Source organism: Beta vulgaris, chromosome 1 (assembly GCF_026745355.1).
Source record: "Beta vulgaris subsp. vulgaris cultivar EL10 chromosome 1, EL10.2, whole genome shotgun sequence".
In the NCBI taxonomy this organism is placed as follows: Eukaryota; Viridiplantae; Streptophyta; class Magnoliopsida; order Caryophyllales; family Amaranthaceae; genus Beta; species Beta vulgaris.
In genome coordinates this window covers 35411879-35432551 of record NC_079202.1, presented here as the reverse complement: position 1 = coordinate 35432551, position 20673 = coordinate 35411879, and the positions used below count along the sequence as shown (strand labels likewise).

The following is a 20673-nucleotide window of genomic DNA, read 5'->3' as shown; positions in this document are numbered from 1 at the left end:
TTTAACAAGTTTAAAATAAATCATTTACTTGTTTTATTATTTATTTTATTATTTCTAATTAATTAAACTCTTTACTTTTGGTTATGGGTATCTTTGTACATGTGTCCCTCCATTTTTAACACACCGAGGCCCTAATACCGAGTCCATAACCCATATGACTTTTAGCCAAAAGAAAAGAAACAAAAAAAGAAAGGGGGAGTGAAAACTGATTTCACTTCACCATCTCCCTCCCTTCTTCTTCGTCTGATTCACAGCACACAAGAACCAAGATATTCAACACCTTCCTCTCCTCCCTTCTTATTCATCTGATTCACAACACATAAGAACCAAGATCTTCAACACAAAAAAATTCAGCTTTGTCAGTAAATAATTGAATTTCAGTCCACATTTTAGATATTAGGGGCAAATTTTTCAAAAGCTAAACCATAGCCCTCACACCTCACACATCCACCATTAGATTTCTGACCAAAACGCCCCTATAAATACTGAACTTTACTCACCAAATTACTCAAGCAAACAATCTCAAAAGATTTGCTTCAATTCATTTCTCTTCTTCCTTAATTTTTGATTTTGATTTTGAAAATTAAAAATGAAATTGAAACCACCGAACACAACTCCTCTATTTTCTTTCTCCGTCGAAAACCGCCACCTTCGACCACCCATATAACCGCCTGAAACCACCTGAACCAATCGACCACCACAGAACCGCCGATCACCGCCAGCCCTTCCTCCCCTTCGCACCTCTATTGTCGCTGCAGCCTGCGAACCACGACAACACAACCTCCATATTTCGCCACGCCTGCTCCGCCGCCTCACACGAACCGCATGAGCAAAATCACCCTACTCATGACTTGGAGTTAGGAGCAATCGTGTTTGCACTGAAAATATGGAGACATTACTTGTATGGAGTGTAGTGTAAAGTCTATACAAATCACAAGAGTTTGAAGTATCTGTATACGCAAAAGGAGTTGAATATGAGACAAAGATGCTTGCTAGAGCTTATAAACGATTATGATTTGAAGATAGTGTATTAAGAAGGAAAAGCGAACCAAGTAGCTGACGCGTTGAGTAGGAAGAGTGCTCATTTGCTAAACGTGCTGATTTTGGCAAATGATCTGTGTGTGGAGATCAAGAGATTGAGTTTGGAAATAGTAGAACCCGGTTATGTGAAAGCTCAATTGAATGCTCTTACTGTTGGACCGGACATATTTAAGGAGATTCAGGAGAAACAAGTTGCAGATAAGTGGTTGAGTAAGGTAAGAGAGATGAAAGAATGTGGTCAAGCACCGGAGTTTGAGATCGATGACAATGGCGTTGCGAAGTATGAACGAAGATTGTGTGTACCACAAGACGAGGAACTCAAGACAAGAATCCTAAGGGAAGCTCATAGTTCGCCGTATTCCATACACCCAGGAGGAGATAAGCTTTATAAGGATTTGAAGAAGCATTTTTAGTGGCCTAGAATGAAGCAAGAAGTAGCCGACTTCGTGGCAAAATGTTTAACCTGCCAGAAGGTGAAAATACAACATATGAAGCCTGGAGGAAAATTGCAACCGTTGGAAGTGCCAGGATGGAAATGGTAATCTATCTCTATGGATTTCATCATGGAATTACCGAATACGGGGTCATGAAAGAATGCAATATGGGTAATAGTGGATCGTTTGCCCAAGACGACAAGTTTCGTAGCGATGAAGGATACTTGGTCGTTGAAACAATTGGCTGATGCTTACTTTAGTGAGGTAGTTAGGCTACATGGTGTTCCGAAGGACATCGTTTTGGATAGGGACTCGAGATTCTCATCTAAGTTTTGGAAACAGCTCCAGACAGCCTTGGGTACACTATTGAAATTCAGCGCAACTTTCCACCCAGCAACAGATGGTCAAATAGAAAGATTCATTCAGACCTTGGAGGATATATTGAGAGCATGCGTGATGTATTTCTGAGGATATTGGGATGATCATTTGATGTACATTGAGTTTTTGTACAACAACAATTATCACTCGAGTATAGGAATGACACCTTATGAGGCGTTGGATGGACGGAAATGTAGGAGTCCTATATGTTGGAACGATGTGAACGAATCGTTGAATTTAGGACCAGAAATGATAGAAGAGACTACCAACAAGTTGAAGTTGATTCAAGAGCGTATGAAAGCAGCTCAAGATCGACAAAAATCGTATGCCGATCAAAGGAGACGAGATTTGGAATTTGTAGTTGGAGAGGAAGTGTTGCTGAAAGTTTCACCAACCAAGGGAGTAATGAGGTTCGGTAGGAAAGGAAAGTTAAGTCCTCGTTATATTGGAACCTATGAGGTCTTGGAAAGAATTGGACAAGTGGCTTATAGGTTAGCCTTACCTACAGAATTAGCCAAGGTTCATAATATTTTTCATGTGTCTCAACATCGTAAATACATCTCTAACTCCTCCCAAGTTATCCAACCTGAAACCATTGAACTAGATGAGACCCTTACTTTTGAAGAACATCCTGTTCGAATCCTTGATTCGTAAACGAGAAACACCCGAAAAAGGCAATAAAGTTAGTCAAGGTTTTTGTGGTCTAATCATCAAACCGAGGAAGCAACGTAGGAAACAGAAGACGACATGAGAAAGCATTATCCTGAACTCTTTTCTAAGGTATGATTATCGAGTTTCGGGGACGAAACTCCTTAAGGAGGACCGAGTGTAATACTAACAAAGCGCAACGCTACTATTTTGTTAATATTAAACATCTAACTTTAAAGTTCGAGGACGAACTTTGTTTTTAAGCAGGAGTAGATGTAATACCCCGAATTTTCAGAAGCTATTTTATTATTTATTAAGGTTTAATATTATTTCCACTCAAAATTTATTTTATGATAATGCGATTTTATTTGATAACTATGTTTATTAAAATAATGATTTCATTTAGTTTTGATTTATTTAACAAGTTTAAAATAAATCATTTACTTGTTTTATTATTCATTTTATTATTTCTGATTAATTAAACTCTTTACTTTCGGTTGTGGGTATCTTTGTACATGTGTCCATCCATTTTTAACATCCCAAGGCCCTAATACCGAGTCCATAACCCATATGACTTTTAGCCAAAACAAAAGAAACAAAAAAAGAAGGGGGGGGGGTGAAAACTGATTTCACTTCACCATCTCCCTCCCTTCTTCTTCGTCTGATTCACAGCACACAAGAACCAAGATATTCAACACCTTCCTCTCCTCCCTTCTTATTCGTCTGATTCACAACACATAAGAACCAAGATCTTCAACACAAAAAAATTCATCTTTGTCAGTAAATAATTGAATTTCAGTCCACATTTCAGATATTAGGGGCAAATTTTTCAAAAGCTAAACCATAGCCCTCATGCCTCACACATCCACCATTACATTTCTGACCAAAACTCCCTATAAATACTGAACTTTACTGTTGTATAATATGAGCACTATAAGAGGGGGGGTGAATTATAGTGAGAGAATAAGCTATACTTTTTGCGGAATTAAAAGTAAACTTGGGAACAAACAATGGGAACACGAGAGATTTTACGAGGAAAAACTTCCTAGGCCTAGTAGGAAGAAACAACCTCGACCACAAGGGATTTTAAACAACTTTTCACTATAATAGGCCAAAACAACTCTGATTACAACCTATTACTTTTCTCTCGATTCTCAACTTAAGTCACTCAACTCAAGTTCCCAACGACAGTTCCCACAACTGACTTTTTCTCTCAAACTTCACTCGAAGTTCCTTTCTCTTTCTCTTTCTCTTTCTCTTGCTTCACTCAAAGACACTTACAAGAGTTCATTCAAACCCTTTTTCTCAAAAATACACTTTATAAAATAATGGAAGAGTAATAAACTCGATTAATGTAAGTATGAATTCTCTTAAAGAAAAGGCACTGGCACTTTAGATAACTTAAGACAAATTAACTAAGTCAGACACCCATTTGGTGTGACTAATAAAAGTCAGACACAATTTTGCTCAAATGAATTAGGCGCCTATTTATAGACAATTAAGACAAGACATGTTCTCCACTAATTAAACCATTATCACATGATCTCCATGATGTTTAATTAATTAATTAAAATAAATTAATTATTCCATGTCATGTAAAGCATCCACTAATCCACTACTTCACTTCATAGAAGCAGTAACATATTACGTGGTTTTTCAAACTTGGAGATTAATTAAACTTATTTAATTAAATAAATACTTGGAGGATAATTAACTAAGCCACTAAATCCACTAACTACATAAAACGTGTAGCAGTAGGTTTAGGCGTGCAATCTATTTTTTAGGAAATAAATAAATTAAATACTTTAGCTAGTTTTTAGGAAAAATATCTTTTTCAAAATCTTTTATAAAACCGGAAAAACAGTTTTATAAATTAAAAAAATCCGAAACATTTAAAAACCGGAAATATTAAATTTTCGCAAACTAAATCTTTTAAATAAAATATAAAAGATAAAATATATACTTTAAAAAGATAATATTTGAAAATCAGTTAATTTAAAATCAGAAAATCTTTTTCAAATCTTTTCGTAACAAACTTAAACTAACTTCCTAAAATAATGGATCTTAGTCAAAATATCCCTAAAAACTCTAACAACTATATTGGGCACAGATTTCACTTAGGGCTTGTTCTCCCCAGCTTATTTTCAGTTCAGTTCAGTTCAATTCAGTTCAGTTCAATTCAATTCAGTTGAGTTCAGCTCAGTTCAGATCAGTTCAGACCAGTTCAGTTCAGTTCAGCTCTTGACAATACTTTTACTCTCACATATCACTATTCATTTCAGTTCAGTTCAGTTCAGATCAGTTCAGTTCAATTCAGTTCAGTTTAATTCAGTTCAGTTCAGTTCAATTCAGTTCAGTTCAGTTCAGCTGTTTTATGCCGAAGAGAACAGGCCCTTAGGCGCACAATATTAGAGTCACTTAGGAGTTCCTAAATTAGTTTTAAGTCTTGTTCCCTAATCTTTAAGTCTTGTTCCTTAGCCTTGTTCCTATAGTGCCAGGCCTGTTCCTTTCATGGGAACAAAACCAAGTTCCTTTGAGAATTCACCACGAACTTAATTAAGCTTTTACTCAACCTTAACAAGAAGATTAATAAATACCCTAATGTATTCTAATCTTCATTCCATGCTTGATTCTTCATCTCTCGAACATCTTTACTTCGATCTTGATTAATTCTCCGCTTTAATCTTCAATCAAGTATTCTCTTAGCTCGAGCATGAATTACCTTGCAACAACATAAATAAAATATACTATGTCTTTTGTGGTTAGGTCATCTTCAAAACTCAAGGGTCAACATTTACTCACCAAATTACTCAAGCAAACAATCTCAAAAGGTTTGCTTCAATTCATTTCTCTTCTTCCTTAATTTTTGATTTTGATTTTGAAAATTAAAAATGAAATTGAAACCACCAAACACAACTCCTCTATTTTCTTTCTCCGTCGAAAACTGCCAGCTTCGACCACCCATATAACCGCCTGAAACCACCTGAACCAATCGACCACCACAGAATCGCTGATCACCGCCAGCCCTTCCTTCCCTTCGCACCTCTGCTATCGCTGCAGCCTGCGAACCACCACAACACAGCCTCCCTCTTTCGCCTCGCCTGCTCCGCCGGCTCACATGAACCACCGAAAACCCTGAATCTCGCTGCACACCAGCACCATCGTTCCTCCTTAGCATTCCCCTGCTTCGCTCTCTGTCGCCCCCTTCTTTCGCCTCCTCTCTGTTTCGTTTTTCATGTTTGAGAAACTAAGACTTTTAAAACATCCTTTCCCTTTTCCTTTAGTTTAATTGGTTTTAATTATTTTATTTAGTTTACTTCCAAAACAAAACCCATAACCTCCCTAAACTAGCTTACTTGAATTAAGTTAGTGTGTTTTAGTTAACTTAAATCTTTCATAACTTGATAATGTTTCTTAATTTTTCTAAAATAAAATAAAGAGGATAATAAAGTTAGTTTTTTTTTTTATGTTTAAAATAATTGTTCAAGTTAATAAAAATGAAGTTGAGGTAATTTTGTGAGTACTTAAAATGATTTCATAAATGATTCACTTTGATTTAATAAACTCTCTTAAAGATCATTAAGAATTTCTTTAAGTTATTTGAACTGTTTATTTTATAAAAAGGGGTTATTTAAGAACTAACTTAGATCTCGCACCAAGTGTCACTAACTAACCATTCTTTCACCTCTCTAGCTTTCAGCTCTAATGGAGTTCTACCATTCACCTTAAACTTCTTCCAATAAGGATGCATAACAAGAACATCTTTCAACCTTCTTATTGTGGCCATCACAATTTTGAACCGAATATAGTGTCAGCCACTTTTAAGGGAGTCACATAAGAATAACGATTAATGATCAGCTCTGATATGCCTACTCATGTGACCCCAGTAGTTACGTCAATACCCTCTACTCAGAGGCAGATAATTGAAGAAGAATGAGCTTGGAAATTAGTCACTAGGAAATCCAAAGACAAAGGCTAACATGCTGCTTATAAATCTGCTAGAGTGTCAGTGCAATATGAACTTCAGTCAGGAGAGGGAATCTCAGTTGTTAGTGAGGGTGCTAAAGGACCAAACCCTTATTTATCATGATGATTTGTGCAACTTGGAATGTGAGAGGGATGAATGATCCCTTCAAAACAAAGGAGGTTAGGAAATTCATAAACTCTAACAAGATAGATGTTTGTGGGCTTTTGGAAACTAGAGTGAGGTCTCATACTCTAGTAAAATCCAAAAGAAGTTTGGGCATGAGTGGAGTTGGATTGATAACTATAGCTACTCTCCTAGGGGTAGAATATGGATAGGTTGGCGACTTGACAATGTGCAGCTGATGGTGGAAGTCACTCATGAACAGTTTATGGTGTGTAAGGTTGTTTGTGGGGCTTTCAACTTTAAGATTGCTGTAATATATGGTCTTCACACTATTGTAGATAGGAAACACCTATGGAATGACCTTAAAAGGTGGGTGATATCTACGTTTCCTATGATTATAATAGGTGACTTTAATGTTGTGTGGCATTCAGAAGATAGATTGAATGGTACTATAGTGTGTGATCCAGAAACGGAGGATCTGGAAATTTTTTTGCTTGAGACTAGTTTAGTGGAAGCTAAAAGTACTGGCCCTTTTTATTCTTGGTCTATTAGTGGAATAGGAGCTGACATAATTTTAAGCGGAATTGACAAAGCCTTTGTTAATTCTACATGGTTCTTGAGGTATAATGATGTTGCAATGCAGTATTTAAGCCCATGGGTGTCAGATCATTCACCTTTGATATTTAATATGGCAATTGAGATTCAAGAAGGTGGGAGACCTTTTAGGTTTATAAATGCTCTTACTGAGCATGAAGATTTCCTGGATGTTGTTACAGAAGCTTGGGGATTTGTGCACGCAGGGTACAAACTTAAAAGTGTGTGGGTGAAGCTGAAGGTTGTGAAGAAAGCTCTTAAAAACCTACATCAGCAAAAGTTTGATAAGGCTCTTGAGAAGGTGGAGGATTTGAGGCAGCAGCTTGTCCATCTTCAGACCCAGGCAAGCTATAACACTAATGTTGTTGCTCATTTAGAAGAGAAAGAGCTTTTAAGAAATATGAAATACTGGTCTAGGGTTCACTAGGGGAAAAAACATAAAGGGCTGCGCAGGATTAAAATTGCTATGTTAGTAGACAGTAATGGAAACACACTTATAGATCAATAGGCTATCTCTAATGAGATTATGGGATTCTACAAGAGCTTACTTGGGTCATGTGCTCCTTCTTTACCAGGGATTGATCTAGCTACTGTCAGAGCAGGACTAGTGCTTAGTAGTGCTGCTAGTGCTCAGTTAATTCAGGATATTAGTGAAAATGAAGTTAAAAAGGCTCTTGATGGTATTGATAACTCAAAAGCTCCTGGGTTGGATGGATTTAATGCTCTTTTTTAAAAAAAAGAGCTGGGACATTATCAAGGAAGATGTTGTAGGAAGTGTGAGGGAATTCTTTGCTAATTCTTGTATGCACGGGCCAATGAATAACACTGCTGTTAATCTGGTGCCTAAAGTGCAAAATGCCTCTCAAGTAAAGGGTTTTAGACCAATTGCTTGCTAATCTGTTATGTACAAAATTATCTCAAAAATTTTAACTAACAAACTTCAAGGGGTTATAGGGGAAGTGGTGAATGAGGCTCAATCTGGTTTCATACCAAATAGGCATATTGCTGACAATATCTTGCTAGCTACTGAACTGATTAGAGGCTATAAAGGAGCTAAAATGTCTCCTAGGTGTTTGATGAAGGTTGACATTAAAAAAGCTTATGATTCGGTTGAATGGCCTTTCTTGGAGAGCCTTCTCAAGGAGTTGGGGTTTCCTTGTCTCTTTGTTGGGTGGATCATGGCCTGTGTGAGAAGTGTATCCTATTCTATCATGCTAAATGGGTATCCTACTTCTCCTTTTCATGCAAAGAAAGGACTTAGACAAGGGGATCCTCTTTGCCCCTTTCTATTTGCCCTTAGTATGGAATATCTAAGTAGATGTCTTAATGAGCTACATCTTGATCCAAATTTTAACTACCACCCTAAATGTGAGAGGTTGAAATTAATCCACTTGATGTTTGCTGATGATTTACTTCTTTTTAGCAGAGCAGATACTAGTTCTATTAGGCTAATGTTTGAAGCTTTTCAAAAAAATTCAAAGGCATCAGGGCTTGTTGCCAGGGTGGAGAAAAGTCATATATATCTCAGTGGAGTTCAGGAGGATATTGCTAATGAGTTAGCTAAAATTGTGCACATGCCTATAGGTGATCTGCCTTTTAAATACTTAGGAGTCCCTTTGACTTCTAAGAAGCATACTTATGCTCAAAGTAAGCCACTGGTAGAGAAGATCACAAGTAGGGCTCAACCATGGATGGCTCTCCTTCTCTCTTATGCTGGCAAATTACAGCTAGTAAGAAGTGTGCTGAGTTGTATGCAAAACTACTGGGCCCACATTTTTCCTCTCTCTAAGAAGGTGATTACCGCAGTTGAGGGTGTGTGTAGGAGGTTCCTGTGGACTAATATTACAGAAGAAGGAAGGAAAGCTCCAGTAGCTTGGAAGGTGCTTCAATATCCTAAGAGTGGAGGTGGGTGGAACTTAGTAAACATGTATCACTGGAAAAAAGCTGCTATGATGAAATTACTCTGGGCCATTGAATTCAAGAGAGACAAAACTGTGGATGAAATGGGTTCATGCATACTACATCAAAAGAGCAACTTTGTATTCTGTGAACATTAGTGCTAATTGCTCATGGATGTTAAGAAAGATTATATAAACAAGGGAGTTGGTGAGTGAGCTGGGAGGGTTGCAAAATACTTGTACAACCAGCACTTTAGCATTAAAAATCTTAGTTGTATGTGTGTTACACTGTGATTAGCTTTTGTAATCACACGATTTTTGGTAATATATGATATTCTATTTGCCAAAAAAAAAATCAGCTCTAATAAACCATGGTTGAGTATGAAATAATTTATCTCACTCACTTGGTTCACCAGCTGTGATATCTACTTACATTCATTATAGCGAGAAGCTTTTTCATTAGGTTCACAAATAGACTTAAGAACCAATGTAATTCAAGCAGTGAACAACATAAAGGGTCCAAAAAGTATGAGGATATTTCTTTTCAATAATGGCTTAAACTGCTTTATAATTTGCATTATTAGGTATCACTTGCACCACTTTAGCTTCACCAATTTCATCTATTACTTCATTAAACACACCTGCCAAATACTCAACATCTTTGGTCATGATCTCACTAGCATCGACAACTTTGTGAAACATTGGATCAACATCAGACACAATCATTATATCAATCAAAGGTTTTGATTGGCGATCTTGCCAACCATCTAAACAAATTGATGCTCCTTTCTTGACCTAACTATCTCTATTGGGTTGGAGTAACTTCTTAATATGTGCTTCCATTTGCAAAAGAAGACTTGTTCTAAGTCTTTTAGAGGTAGGTTGGACATAGCCATGTAAATTTCCATTAGCTAATCTTTGACAAAATTTTATGAAGTAGGGATTGTTTGCTATAAATTAAATAATAGCCTACTTGTATGAAATGTTATGGCACATTCTTTATCAGCTTCCTTTCTCTCTACCATATTGAAAGACATCTCTAGTGTCCCTTTTCTTTTCTTTGGTTGAACTAAATAAAAACCTTTAGAAAGATTTATGAAATCTTTCTTCTGTTTTTCACTCAAAACTAAACCTCTTTCATTCTATTTTGCTTCATCATTTTCTCTCTTAATCTGACGATACAAGTCATATGGCATTGTCTTGCAAGCTTAAACACCTTGGTTGGAAATTTTCAATAAATGCCCTTTGACTTCAGAATAAGAGCTAGTTACTATCTTGTTACAATATTTGCACCTCCAAACCCTATTTCCACCTCCACCCTACATGTGTACATAAAAACTCAACGTGTTTCCACAATAGTGTGTCATCAAATCCCTTGTTCTTAGTTGGGTGTCCCATTTTTTTTATTCAGTTGTTTCTTTCTTAATTTTCTGTCTGATTTTTGGTGAGGGTTTTATAGGAGTGTAGGACCAATTAGCCATTTAATGTGTTAGAAAGGCAGAGGAAGACGAAGAGTGAGTTTTACAACAAAGAGTTTGGTGCTTATTCTTGGGAATCTTACTGTTTTTCTTTGATTTCCAAAAGAGTTTTAGGGAAAAACTTTATTTACTTACATTTCTTTTTCTTTTAAATTTCTAACCTTTTTGGAAGTATTATGGTTGCCACATGTACTACATGTCTACATGTGTCCTGAATCCTGATGAGTGATGGCAAGTGACAAATTCTTTGGCACGTAGGAAATTCCCAAAAGGTTATGCATGATGTTCCATAAGGTTATGGAATTATAATTTTTCATTGTTACTATGATCGATTTTAATATTATCAATCACTATAGTTCATTGTGATCAATAATATATTATATAGATCATAGTCGCTCTAAATTGCTTATAGATTACATTTAATCTAATCGATAACTAAGGTATTTAGTTTAGATCATAGTTGTTTAACGTGATCTACTTAATAATAGTTAATAGGTAATATATAGATCGTGAGTTTTTTTTTATCAGTAGATAAGATTTCATTGCATAAACCTTTTTACAACACAAAAGAGTAGGAAAGCACGAATCTTCTATGAAGAACCCTGCTAATCACCCTACTCTTTGTAAAAATAACTAGGCCTAAGCCTAAGCATACCCCAAAATATCTATACATCCTGTTGTAACCACACCTATGGTGGTCTTCTATTATCCTGGACTTTACAGCAAGGAATCTCATCTTGATACAATTTTTGGCTCATCTAACTATATGATCTATACACATTACTTTGTGCTCAAATATAGCTACGTTCCTAACTATCCAAATTTGATATATCAAAGCTACTATACAAGAGTTAAACAAGCTGCGCTTGAAATCATTCAAATTTTTACTATTTTTACAAGCATTTCTCAAACTCAGGGACTCATGACCTATCTCAATCCACATTTTGAGCTGCTACGAACATTTCTGGCTCTATGAACATTGAAAAACAAATGTTTATGTTGCTCCTACTGCGTACCACACAGAGAACATGTATAATCATCATTTGGCACATAGCCCAACATTCTATCTTCATTTTCAGCCTCCTGTTCATAGCTAACCATGCAATAAATTGGTCTTTTTTTTAATTACATGCTTATCCCAAACCAACTTATCCTAGTTACATCTAGGATTCTTTCCCATGAACAACCTGTACACCTTGGAAATTTTATATTTACCTTACCCCCACAGGACAGGATTACTCAACTTTTCAACTTCTCTTTCACATGACAAATCTGTTTTCAGTACTAGCTATTAGAAGCCTTAGGAGTGTGATTGATCCAGTCTTGGTTTTTGATGTAAACAGATCAAACCCATTTCACCCATAAGTTTTCCTACTGACCAGCCACATCCCAAATACCCTTACCAATCGCTACTATATTCCATAATTCAGTATTCAAGAGAGCTAAGCCTTATTAATTCTTTCTTTTTATGGCACAACTTGTCCCATGCAATAGCTCCTGGATTATGACAGATTTTACCAAACCATAGAAATCCCCTACAAATGGTTTTCAATTGATTTAGAACACCCCGAGGTAGTACCATTATTTATACCCAATAAATTTGAATACTTAAGAGAACTACATTCACCAAAGTGAGTCTAGCAACAAAGGACAAATGTCTTGAATTCCATGCTTTTATTCAGCTGTACATCTTATCCACCAAGTGATCACATTGAGCTTCAGTGATTTTTTTTAGTGCAGATAGGTACCCCTAGATATATAAAAGGAAATTTTCCTTTATTAAACCCAGTCCAATTCATCACTTCTTGAATTTCTTCCTCTTTCATTCCACAACAATATACATATGTTTTTTTGAGGGCTAGCCTGCAATCCTGTGCACTTGGAGAAAGCGTTAAAACCCCTCATTATCATCTTGACTGGCTGAACTTCACCTTTGCAGCATAAAATCAGGTCATCAGCATAACTCAACTGAGTTAATTTTAATCCTCTACATCTTGGATGATACTTAAAGTCTTTGTGCTTGCTTATAGTTCCCAGGATTCTAGAGATATATTCAAAGCAAAAGACAAAAAGTAAGGCTGATATTGGATCCCCTTGTCTAAGTCCTCTAGTAGATTTAAAGAACCCATGAGAAGTCCCATTAATCATAAAAGAGAAAGCTAGTGTAGTATTGCAAGTCATCACTAATGCTGTATACTGAGCTGGTAACTGAAGAGCACCCATCATTTCTTCAATAAAGCCCCATTCCACATTGTCATACGCCTTTTTGATGTCTAATTTAATCAAACATCCAGGAGAGGGACATTTCCTCCCATATTCTTTTACAAGATCTTAATAGATCATTATATTATGAGCTATGAATCTACTGTGCACAAAGGCACTTTGATTCTCAGTTATAATATCAGGTAACACCATTTTCAGTCTTTCACACAACACTTTAGATATCCCTTTATATATCACATTGCAGCAAGAGATATGTCTAAAGTCTATAACACTCTTAGGGAAGTTCCCTTTAGGTATCAATGTGAATCTAGTCGAATTGATCTCTTTTAACATTTTGTTAGTGTTCAAGAAGTCCATAATTGCATTACAAACCTCACCACCCACCACCTCCCAACTAGCTTTGAAAAATTTGCTTCCAAATCCATCTTGTCTAGGAGATTTATTTTCCTCTATATCAAAAATTTCTTTCTTCACCTCCGCTGCTGTGTATGGTTGGTTCAACTGATTTGCCATGTCTGGTGTTATAAGAGGCCCAATTTTCACTATTGCTTCCACCACAGACTTCCTACAATTCATTTTCCTTCCTAGGATTGTGAGTTTTTTGAATAACCACTAAGGTCAAATTCAATATTATCGATATATCACTATAGTTCATTATGATCATTACTTAGTATATAGATCATAATCGCTCTAATTGCTTATAGATTACATTTTAATTTAATTGATCAATAACTGTAGGCATCATATGTATTCTGTATATATCATATATTGTTTACCACGATCAACTTAATAATAGTTAATAGCTAATGTATGGATCGTGAGTTTTGGAGTAACATTTATGGTCAAGTTCAATATTATTAATCACTATAGTTCATTGTGATCAATAACTTAACATACAGATCATATAATTGCTTATATGTTATAGTTAATTAATCTAATGAATCGATAGGTAAAGGCATCATAAGTATTTAATATAGTTCTTATTTCTTCACTATGATCTACTTAATAATAGTTCATAGGTAATGTACAAATCTTGAGTTTTGGAATACCACTTATGGTCAAATTTATTATTATCATTCATTATGGTTCATTGTGATCAATAGCTTAACATATAGATCATAGTTGTCCTAATATCTTATAGGTTATAATTAATAATCTAATCAATTAATAGCTAAAGACATCATGAGTATTCAGTATAGATCATACTTGTTCATTATAATCTACTTAATAGTTAAAAGGTAATGTATAGACTGTCAGTTTCTTGTTTTTACCATTATGGTCAAATTATCAATCTCTATATAGTTATCCACTTGTTCTACTTAGTAGGTAACTTATAAATCTTAATTTTGTCTTCATCACTATTTTTAAACATTACAACTATTATGAATTTTGCGATTGTACATTGTTATTTCACTAGGAACAATACAAGAGGGGGTGAGTTGTATGTGTAGAAATAAACGTAACTTTTTGCAGAATTTCAAACTTAAACAAATAATCAAGCTAAAGGAACACAAGGGATTTTTACAAGGAAAAACTTCTTGGGCCCAACAAGAAGAAACAACCTCGACCACCAGGGATTTTAAAATCAACTCTTTCACTAATTAGGCCAAACAACTTTGTTACAACCTAATTGTACTCACGAGCCACACCTTGAGTTCCTAAACTCAAGTTCCTGAACCACTGTTCCCTTAACAGTTGTTCCTCTCAACTTCACTTGAAGTTTTCTTGCTTTACTCAAAGCTTCTCTCTTGCAGAACTTCACTCAAATTCCCCCTTACCCCAAAAACCAAAATACAATTGATCGAATAAACTTTAGTGGAATTAGAGTAAGAAGGCAAAGAACACATGGCTTTTATGAGAGAATGAAGGCACTGACACTTTACTTAGTTAAACTCACTAAATCACTTAGTCAGACACACTTTGGAACTTAATTAGACATTAGTATTCATAGTGGTTATATCTTAGAACGCGGGTTTAAAACATGTATTAGTAGAAAAACCATTATCCCATGATGTTCCTTACTTGGAGGAACTCGTTCCTTAAACATCCCATCATCTCCATGATCGCTGTTAAACATGGGAGTGTTTTTAGCTACTGCTCCTTAATTTTCGCAATCACTTTAAGCATTCCTCGAAAATCTGATTTAACTAAAAACATATTAATCAATAAAATCGAAATAAAATCCTTTTAATTAAAATATTATCATTAAATTATTCTCGTAAAAACCGAAAGTATTTTTATTATCTTTGGAAAAATAAAATCTTTTCCTTAAAAAGATTTTCCATAAAATCTGATTTTTCCTTAAATAAAACGGTTACCTAGAATCTAGGCATAATTTACTCAACTGCCATAAATGTACCGTTGTAACGGTTCATCCTAAGTCTAGTTCCTTTTAATTGTTAGTTCCTTTAACCTACAAGTTTAGCGCCAATAATTCTCATTCTAAATTGCCATAGTTCCTTACCATTTTTACTCGTTCCTTTATAATGGAACTAGAAACAACAAACGTCGCTTTAGTCTTCTTGCTCCAATGCTGCTCCAGTACCAAATATAGAAACATCTTCACTTAGTCTTCAAAATCCAAACTCGATTTCTTCCTTGACTTAGTATTCTCTTTGTTCCTTTCATTGATACTAAACAACTTGTTAGTCCAGTACTTAGTTTGCATCTTTGTTCCTTTGTCATCATCAAAACTAGGGTTCAACAATTTCCCCCTTTTTGAGGATGACAATAAAGGTACCAACTAAGAAAATAATAAATAGCATAAGAGAATGAAAAAGACAAAATAATAAAATAAGAAATGAAAAAGCAGGAGTAAGAATCTTAATTTTGATTTTTCAGTGATTTTTCAGTTACCTCTTGGATTAAGAATCTTAATTTTGATTTTTCATTTACCTCTTTTTGTATTTTTATTTTTTATTTAGTATAGTTTGTTCCGTAATCTTTTTCCCCTTGTCATCATCAAAAAGATCAAACTCTTCATGATTTCATGAATAGAGATCAATACCTTGAGACCGTTAACAAGCACCATAAAACCGGTTAAGTTAGGATATGCAAAGGGTAGACTAGATCATACATCAATCACAGAATAGTAGCCATTTCAAGTAAGAAATTATGCGCAGAAATCATAAACGCAGACAAACATAGCAAAAGTCATGTATTTATAGCACTTGTTCCTTAAAGTACAAAAAGAGACAAAGAAAGAAAAGAGAAGACACAAAAGCTAAGAAGTCTTGTTCCTTGAAGAGAAACAAGAACTACACATTAGGAAGGGAAGGGGAATGGTGTTCCTCAACAACTTCTTCCTCAACCACATCTTCCAACTTCTTCATCACCTCTCCATGGTGCTCATCAAGTTGCTGCTTCAAACTCTTAATGGCTTGGGCCATTGTCTCCATGTGCTTTTGTTGCTCAATCACGGTATCACTTAGGACTTTCATTAAACCCATCATCTGATTAGTTTTAGCATCGAAAGTCCAATGAAGGTGATTATAAAACTTAATCATGTGCTGTGCAGGAAGACAAACTTCATTAACCCAACCACAATCATCTGAAGGAACTTGTTCCTCTCCCTTAGAACCCGAGGCAGTAGATGGTTTTGGTGGAGGAACTGGGGTGGTTTTCTTGTGAAGGACCAGTTGTTCCTGGAAGAGAAACAGATGGAGAAGTGGTAGTGTAAATGGGAGGAAGAAAAGGTGGTGGTGGTGGAAGGTCAGTAGAGGTGGAGGAGACAGGGTTGGGTGCAGTCATCTCAACCTTTAACTGTTCAAAGCTAGAAGGAACAGAGAAGGATGAGGGAGAGATGGAAGAGAGATTAGTAAGGGAAACAGAGATTTTTGGTGAGGGTGGAGGAGTTTGTTCCTTAGGTGAGTTGTGTTCCTGTTCCTCTGCATCAGATAGGACTAAAGGAGAGTCCTTATTTGAAGAAACATGAACAATTTGAGCAACTTTCAACCGAGTGCTCTGTCTAACTCTTTAAGAACAGGAGGGGTAGGCTTTTTAGCAATGGTTTTGCGCCTCTTTGGTATTTGTTCCTTTGATTATGTGGGAGCAGGAACTTGTTCCTCTAAGATCACTTCAGCCGGTTCCTCTTCTACTGCCGTAGGCAGTTTCCTCTTGTGAGAGGAATCGGGAGCAATTCTCCCTTGAGTCAATACTCCCTCTTGCACAGAGAGATCCAAACCATGCAAAGTTATTTCATTGAGAATATTACCTTGTTTTATTCCCAATGTTGGCCAACCGGTTGTTTTTACTTTGAAATGAGTAAGAAGAGAAGTAATTAAAGCTCCATAGCCAACAATACAATTATTTTCAATGCAATGAGTGAGATGTTGGATAAAGAGAGAAGGATTATTTTAATGTGGTGGTCAAGGCAAAACATGTAACACATATCCAAGAGACCCACTTCATTCCTCTTCTCAGTTCGAGGAATGAGTGCTCTCCAAACAAGATTAAACAAAATTTTGTGAACAGGAGAAAGAAGGTTGTGGTTGATTTTGTTTTGGCCAGCAGTTCCCCCAAAAGATTCAACAATTTTGTCTTGAGGGAAATTGGGAAAGGAGACAGTTCCTTTCCTCTTAAAGTACACATCAGTTCCTTTTGCAAGGAACTTCCCAAATTTTTGCCAAGGTTTCTTTAGAAAATTTTATTTTCTTCCCCCTTACTTCAGTAGTACAAATTCCATCAGTGTTCTTGAAATTTGCACAAAATTCATCCATAGCTAGAGGAACTAAGGCATTGTTAAATGCGGTTTCAAACAGGTATTCCATACCATGTTCCTTTAGTATGTCGGTTAATTCATTGAATTTTACTTCTTTGGCCCACTCCAAATCGACACAAAAACCTAAGACATACCTTGATTCACGTCTTTTCACTCGTTTCTTGGAGGAAGAAGCAACAGTTCCTTTGGAAGGAATAGGTGTAACTTCTTCTTCCCCCTTAGCTTGTTCCGGGGATTCTTCTTCATCATCCTCCCCAATTAGTTTTCTTCTTCTCACACTTCTTTTGGTGATTCCAATTTTTATTCTTCTTCCACCATGGTTGTTTCTTGAGATTTTTCGATTTCTAGGGTTTTTGAGGGAGAAGAGGGGTTTTTCATTTGAGATGTTTTGGGAGTTTTTGTGTTTGGAAAAGGTGAATTGTAAGAGGTTTTTGCCATTTTGTGAAATGAATTTGGGATTTTAAGGCGTGTGAAGGGGTGTGAAGGAGATGAATAATGGTGAAGTTGAAGCGACTAAGGAACATGGTTTTGGGATGAAAGAAAGAAGAAGATGCATGTAAGAGTAAATGAGTAGTTACACGCGGGAAAACAAATAAAAAATAAAAATAAAAGATAAAATTAAAAGAAAACAGATAAAAGAGAATCATGACTTGATTAAATATGACTCCTATATAATCTTAATACTGAACTTTTATGGGAAGTTAATTAAGTAGTTTTAAAAACACCCTCTCCTAAACCCTCGTCTTGGCGCACGTTAAGGTGCTTTCTTAACCTGCACCTCCGGTGGTATGGGCCGGAAAAAGAAGAACTCCGGGCAGGCGAGTAGCTCGTCGACTCCGTGTACTTCGGAGAAGGTTGATAATGTATTAAAATCACAATCTTTCGAAGACACAGTGGAGGAAATCAATGAAACAGTAGCTCAAGAGAAGCAACCAGAGGTAATGGAGACCTCTCTTGCAGAAGATGCTCAACAACGATGGAAAACCTTTACATCTCAGTCTCGTATCTCTGAAAAAGGTATGGGATTAAAATTTGTAGCTCCGATGGTTGTAAATGGGGATTTTATTGCTAAACTTGATAAGAATGATGTTGATACTCAAACGAAAAACTAGGAAGATGCCTTAGTTGTATATGTTGTTGGTCAAAACCCCACCCTTACTTCTATTTCTCAGTATGTGAATGTCTATTGGCATTTGAAATATGAACCTGCAATCTTTAAACATGAAGAGGGTTTCTTCATTGTTAAGTTAAATGGTAAGGAAGATAGAGATAGAATCTTACTACTGACCACATTTATTTTATGGAAAAGCTATGATTGTGAAGAATGGTGTGCTACATTTAATTTCCATGAGGAAATATTGAAGGTGGTGCTTTTGGGTGAAATTTCCTAATCTCCCTTTGAGCTGCTGGGGAGGAGACTCTCTTAGTAGGATAGGAAGTATTCTAGGAGTTCCTCTTTTTGCTGATGAATGTACTAGAAAAGGCTTGCGTATCTCTTTTGCAAGATTTTGGTGGAGGTTGATGTCACTAAAAACTTCAGGAGAAGTGAGAGTGGAGATCCAAATGGGAAATGTTTCTGTCAGAAGGTGGTTTATGAATGGCTTCCACCTTATTGTAAGAAATGTTGTAAGGTAGGCCATAATTGTGAAAATTTCATTGAAAATAGAGCGAAAACTAAGGTAACTCAGAAGTGGGTGCCTAAGAAAGTGAATGCTCCTATCTCAACCAGTAATGTGGAGGCTGCTAATCCTGTAGAGGCTCCTTTACAGGCAATTGCAGAAGAACCAGCAGTTGTTATTACTCCGGTGGCTACCCCTGTGAATATAATAGCTGCACAAGAAGATGAAGGTGTCTGGAAGGTTGTCACAAGGAAAACAAAGGATAAAGGTAAAGGGATACAGAGTGGAGTGCAGTTGCAATTTGGCTCAGGTTTACCTGGGGGTGCTAGGGGACCAAACCCCTATTTATCCTAATGATTTGCACCAGTTGGAATGTAAGGGGCATGAATGACCCCTTTAAACTGAAGGAAATCAAAAACTTCCTTCAGTTAAATAAAGTAACTCTTTGTGCTTTACTTGAAACAAGAGTTAGACCTCATAATCAGAGTAAGATTCAGAAGAAATTTGGAGATAAGTGGAAATGGTTATGTAACTATGACTCTACCAATAAGGGTAGAATCTGGATTGGTTGGGTGAAAACTGACACTAGGGTGAATTTACTCAGCTCCTCTGAACAATTTATGGGTGTTGAGGTGCTGAATAATCAAGGAGAGTGTCTTTTTCATTTTGTTGCTGTGTATGGCTTACATACAATTGAAGATAGGAGGAGTTTGTGGACTGATTTGGGGAGATATGTTACTGGTAATCAGTGTCCTTGCATTTTAATGGGGGACTATAATGCTGTCTCTCATGCTGTTGATAGGTTGCAAGGAAATGACATAACTCATGCTGAAACAGTGGATTTTAGTTCTTTCTTGATTGACAACTGCCTCTCTGAAGCTCCTTCCAGTGGGCTATTCTATTCCTGGAGCAATAAGGGTCATGGTACAGCCAGAATTTCTAGCAGAATTGATAAAGCCATTGTAAATATGGCTTGGATGCAAAGATATGCAGGTATTGTGGTAAAATACCTTAATGCAGGGGTTTCAGACCACTCTCCTCTATTGTTCTCTCTTGCTGATAATCAACATTCATGGGGTGGTAGACCTTTTAGATTTCTTAATCATCTGGTGGAGCAACGTGGCTTTGGTGAAATGGTCAAGCAAGCATGGAGTTCAGTCCATTCCCCAGGGAAGCAGAGGAATCTATGGGCTAGACTTCATAAAACAAAGGAAGCTATTAAGCTCTTTCATGCTAAGAGCTATTCACATGCCCATTGTATGGTTGATAGATACAGGAGCCAACTGGAGTTAATTCAAAATAGTCCAGACTTGGTTCATGATGAAGAGTTGCAAGAAAAAGAGAGAGACATTTTAGAATCTTTAAAGAAATGGTCTCTTATTGATATGAGTGTGCTTAGACAAAAAGCTAGAATTAATTGGTTATCTCAAGGAGATGCTAATTCTAAATTCTTTTTCACTGCCATCAAAGTGAGAAATGCCAAAAGTAAAATCACAATGCTGCATAATTCACAGGGGGAGATTCTCACTGACTCCACTAGAATTGAAGAA

The 20673-nt window shown here is 36.3% G+C and overlaps 1 protein-coding gene across 1 annotated transcript; it reads left to right on the top strand.

Moving 5' to 3' along the window:
* Positions 1–2012: 2012 nt before the first annotated feature.
* LOC104897397 (uncharacterized) lies at positions 2013–2507 on the top strand. The gene has a single exon (XM_010684267.1). It carries the CDS (start codon positions 2013–2015, stop codon positions 2505–2507), a length of 495 nt encoding a protein of 164 aa, XP_010682569.1.
* Positions 2508–20673: the final 18166 nt, after the last annotated feature.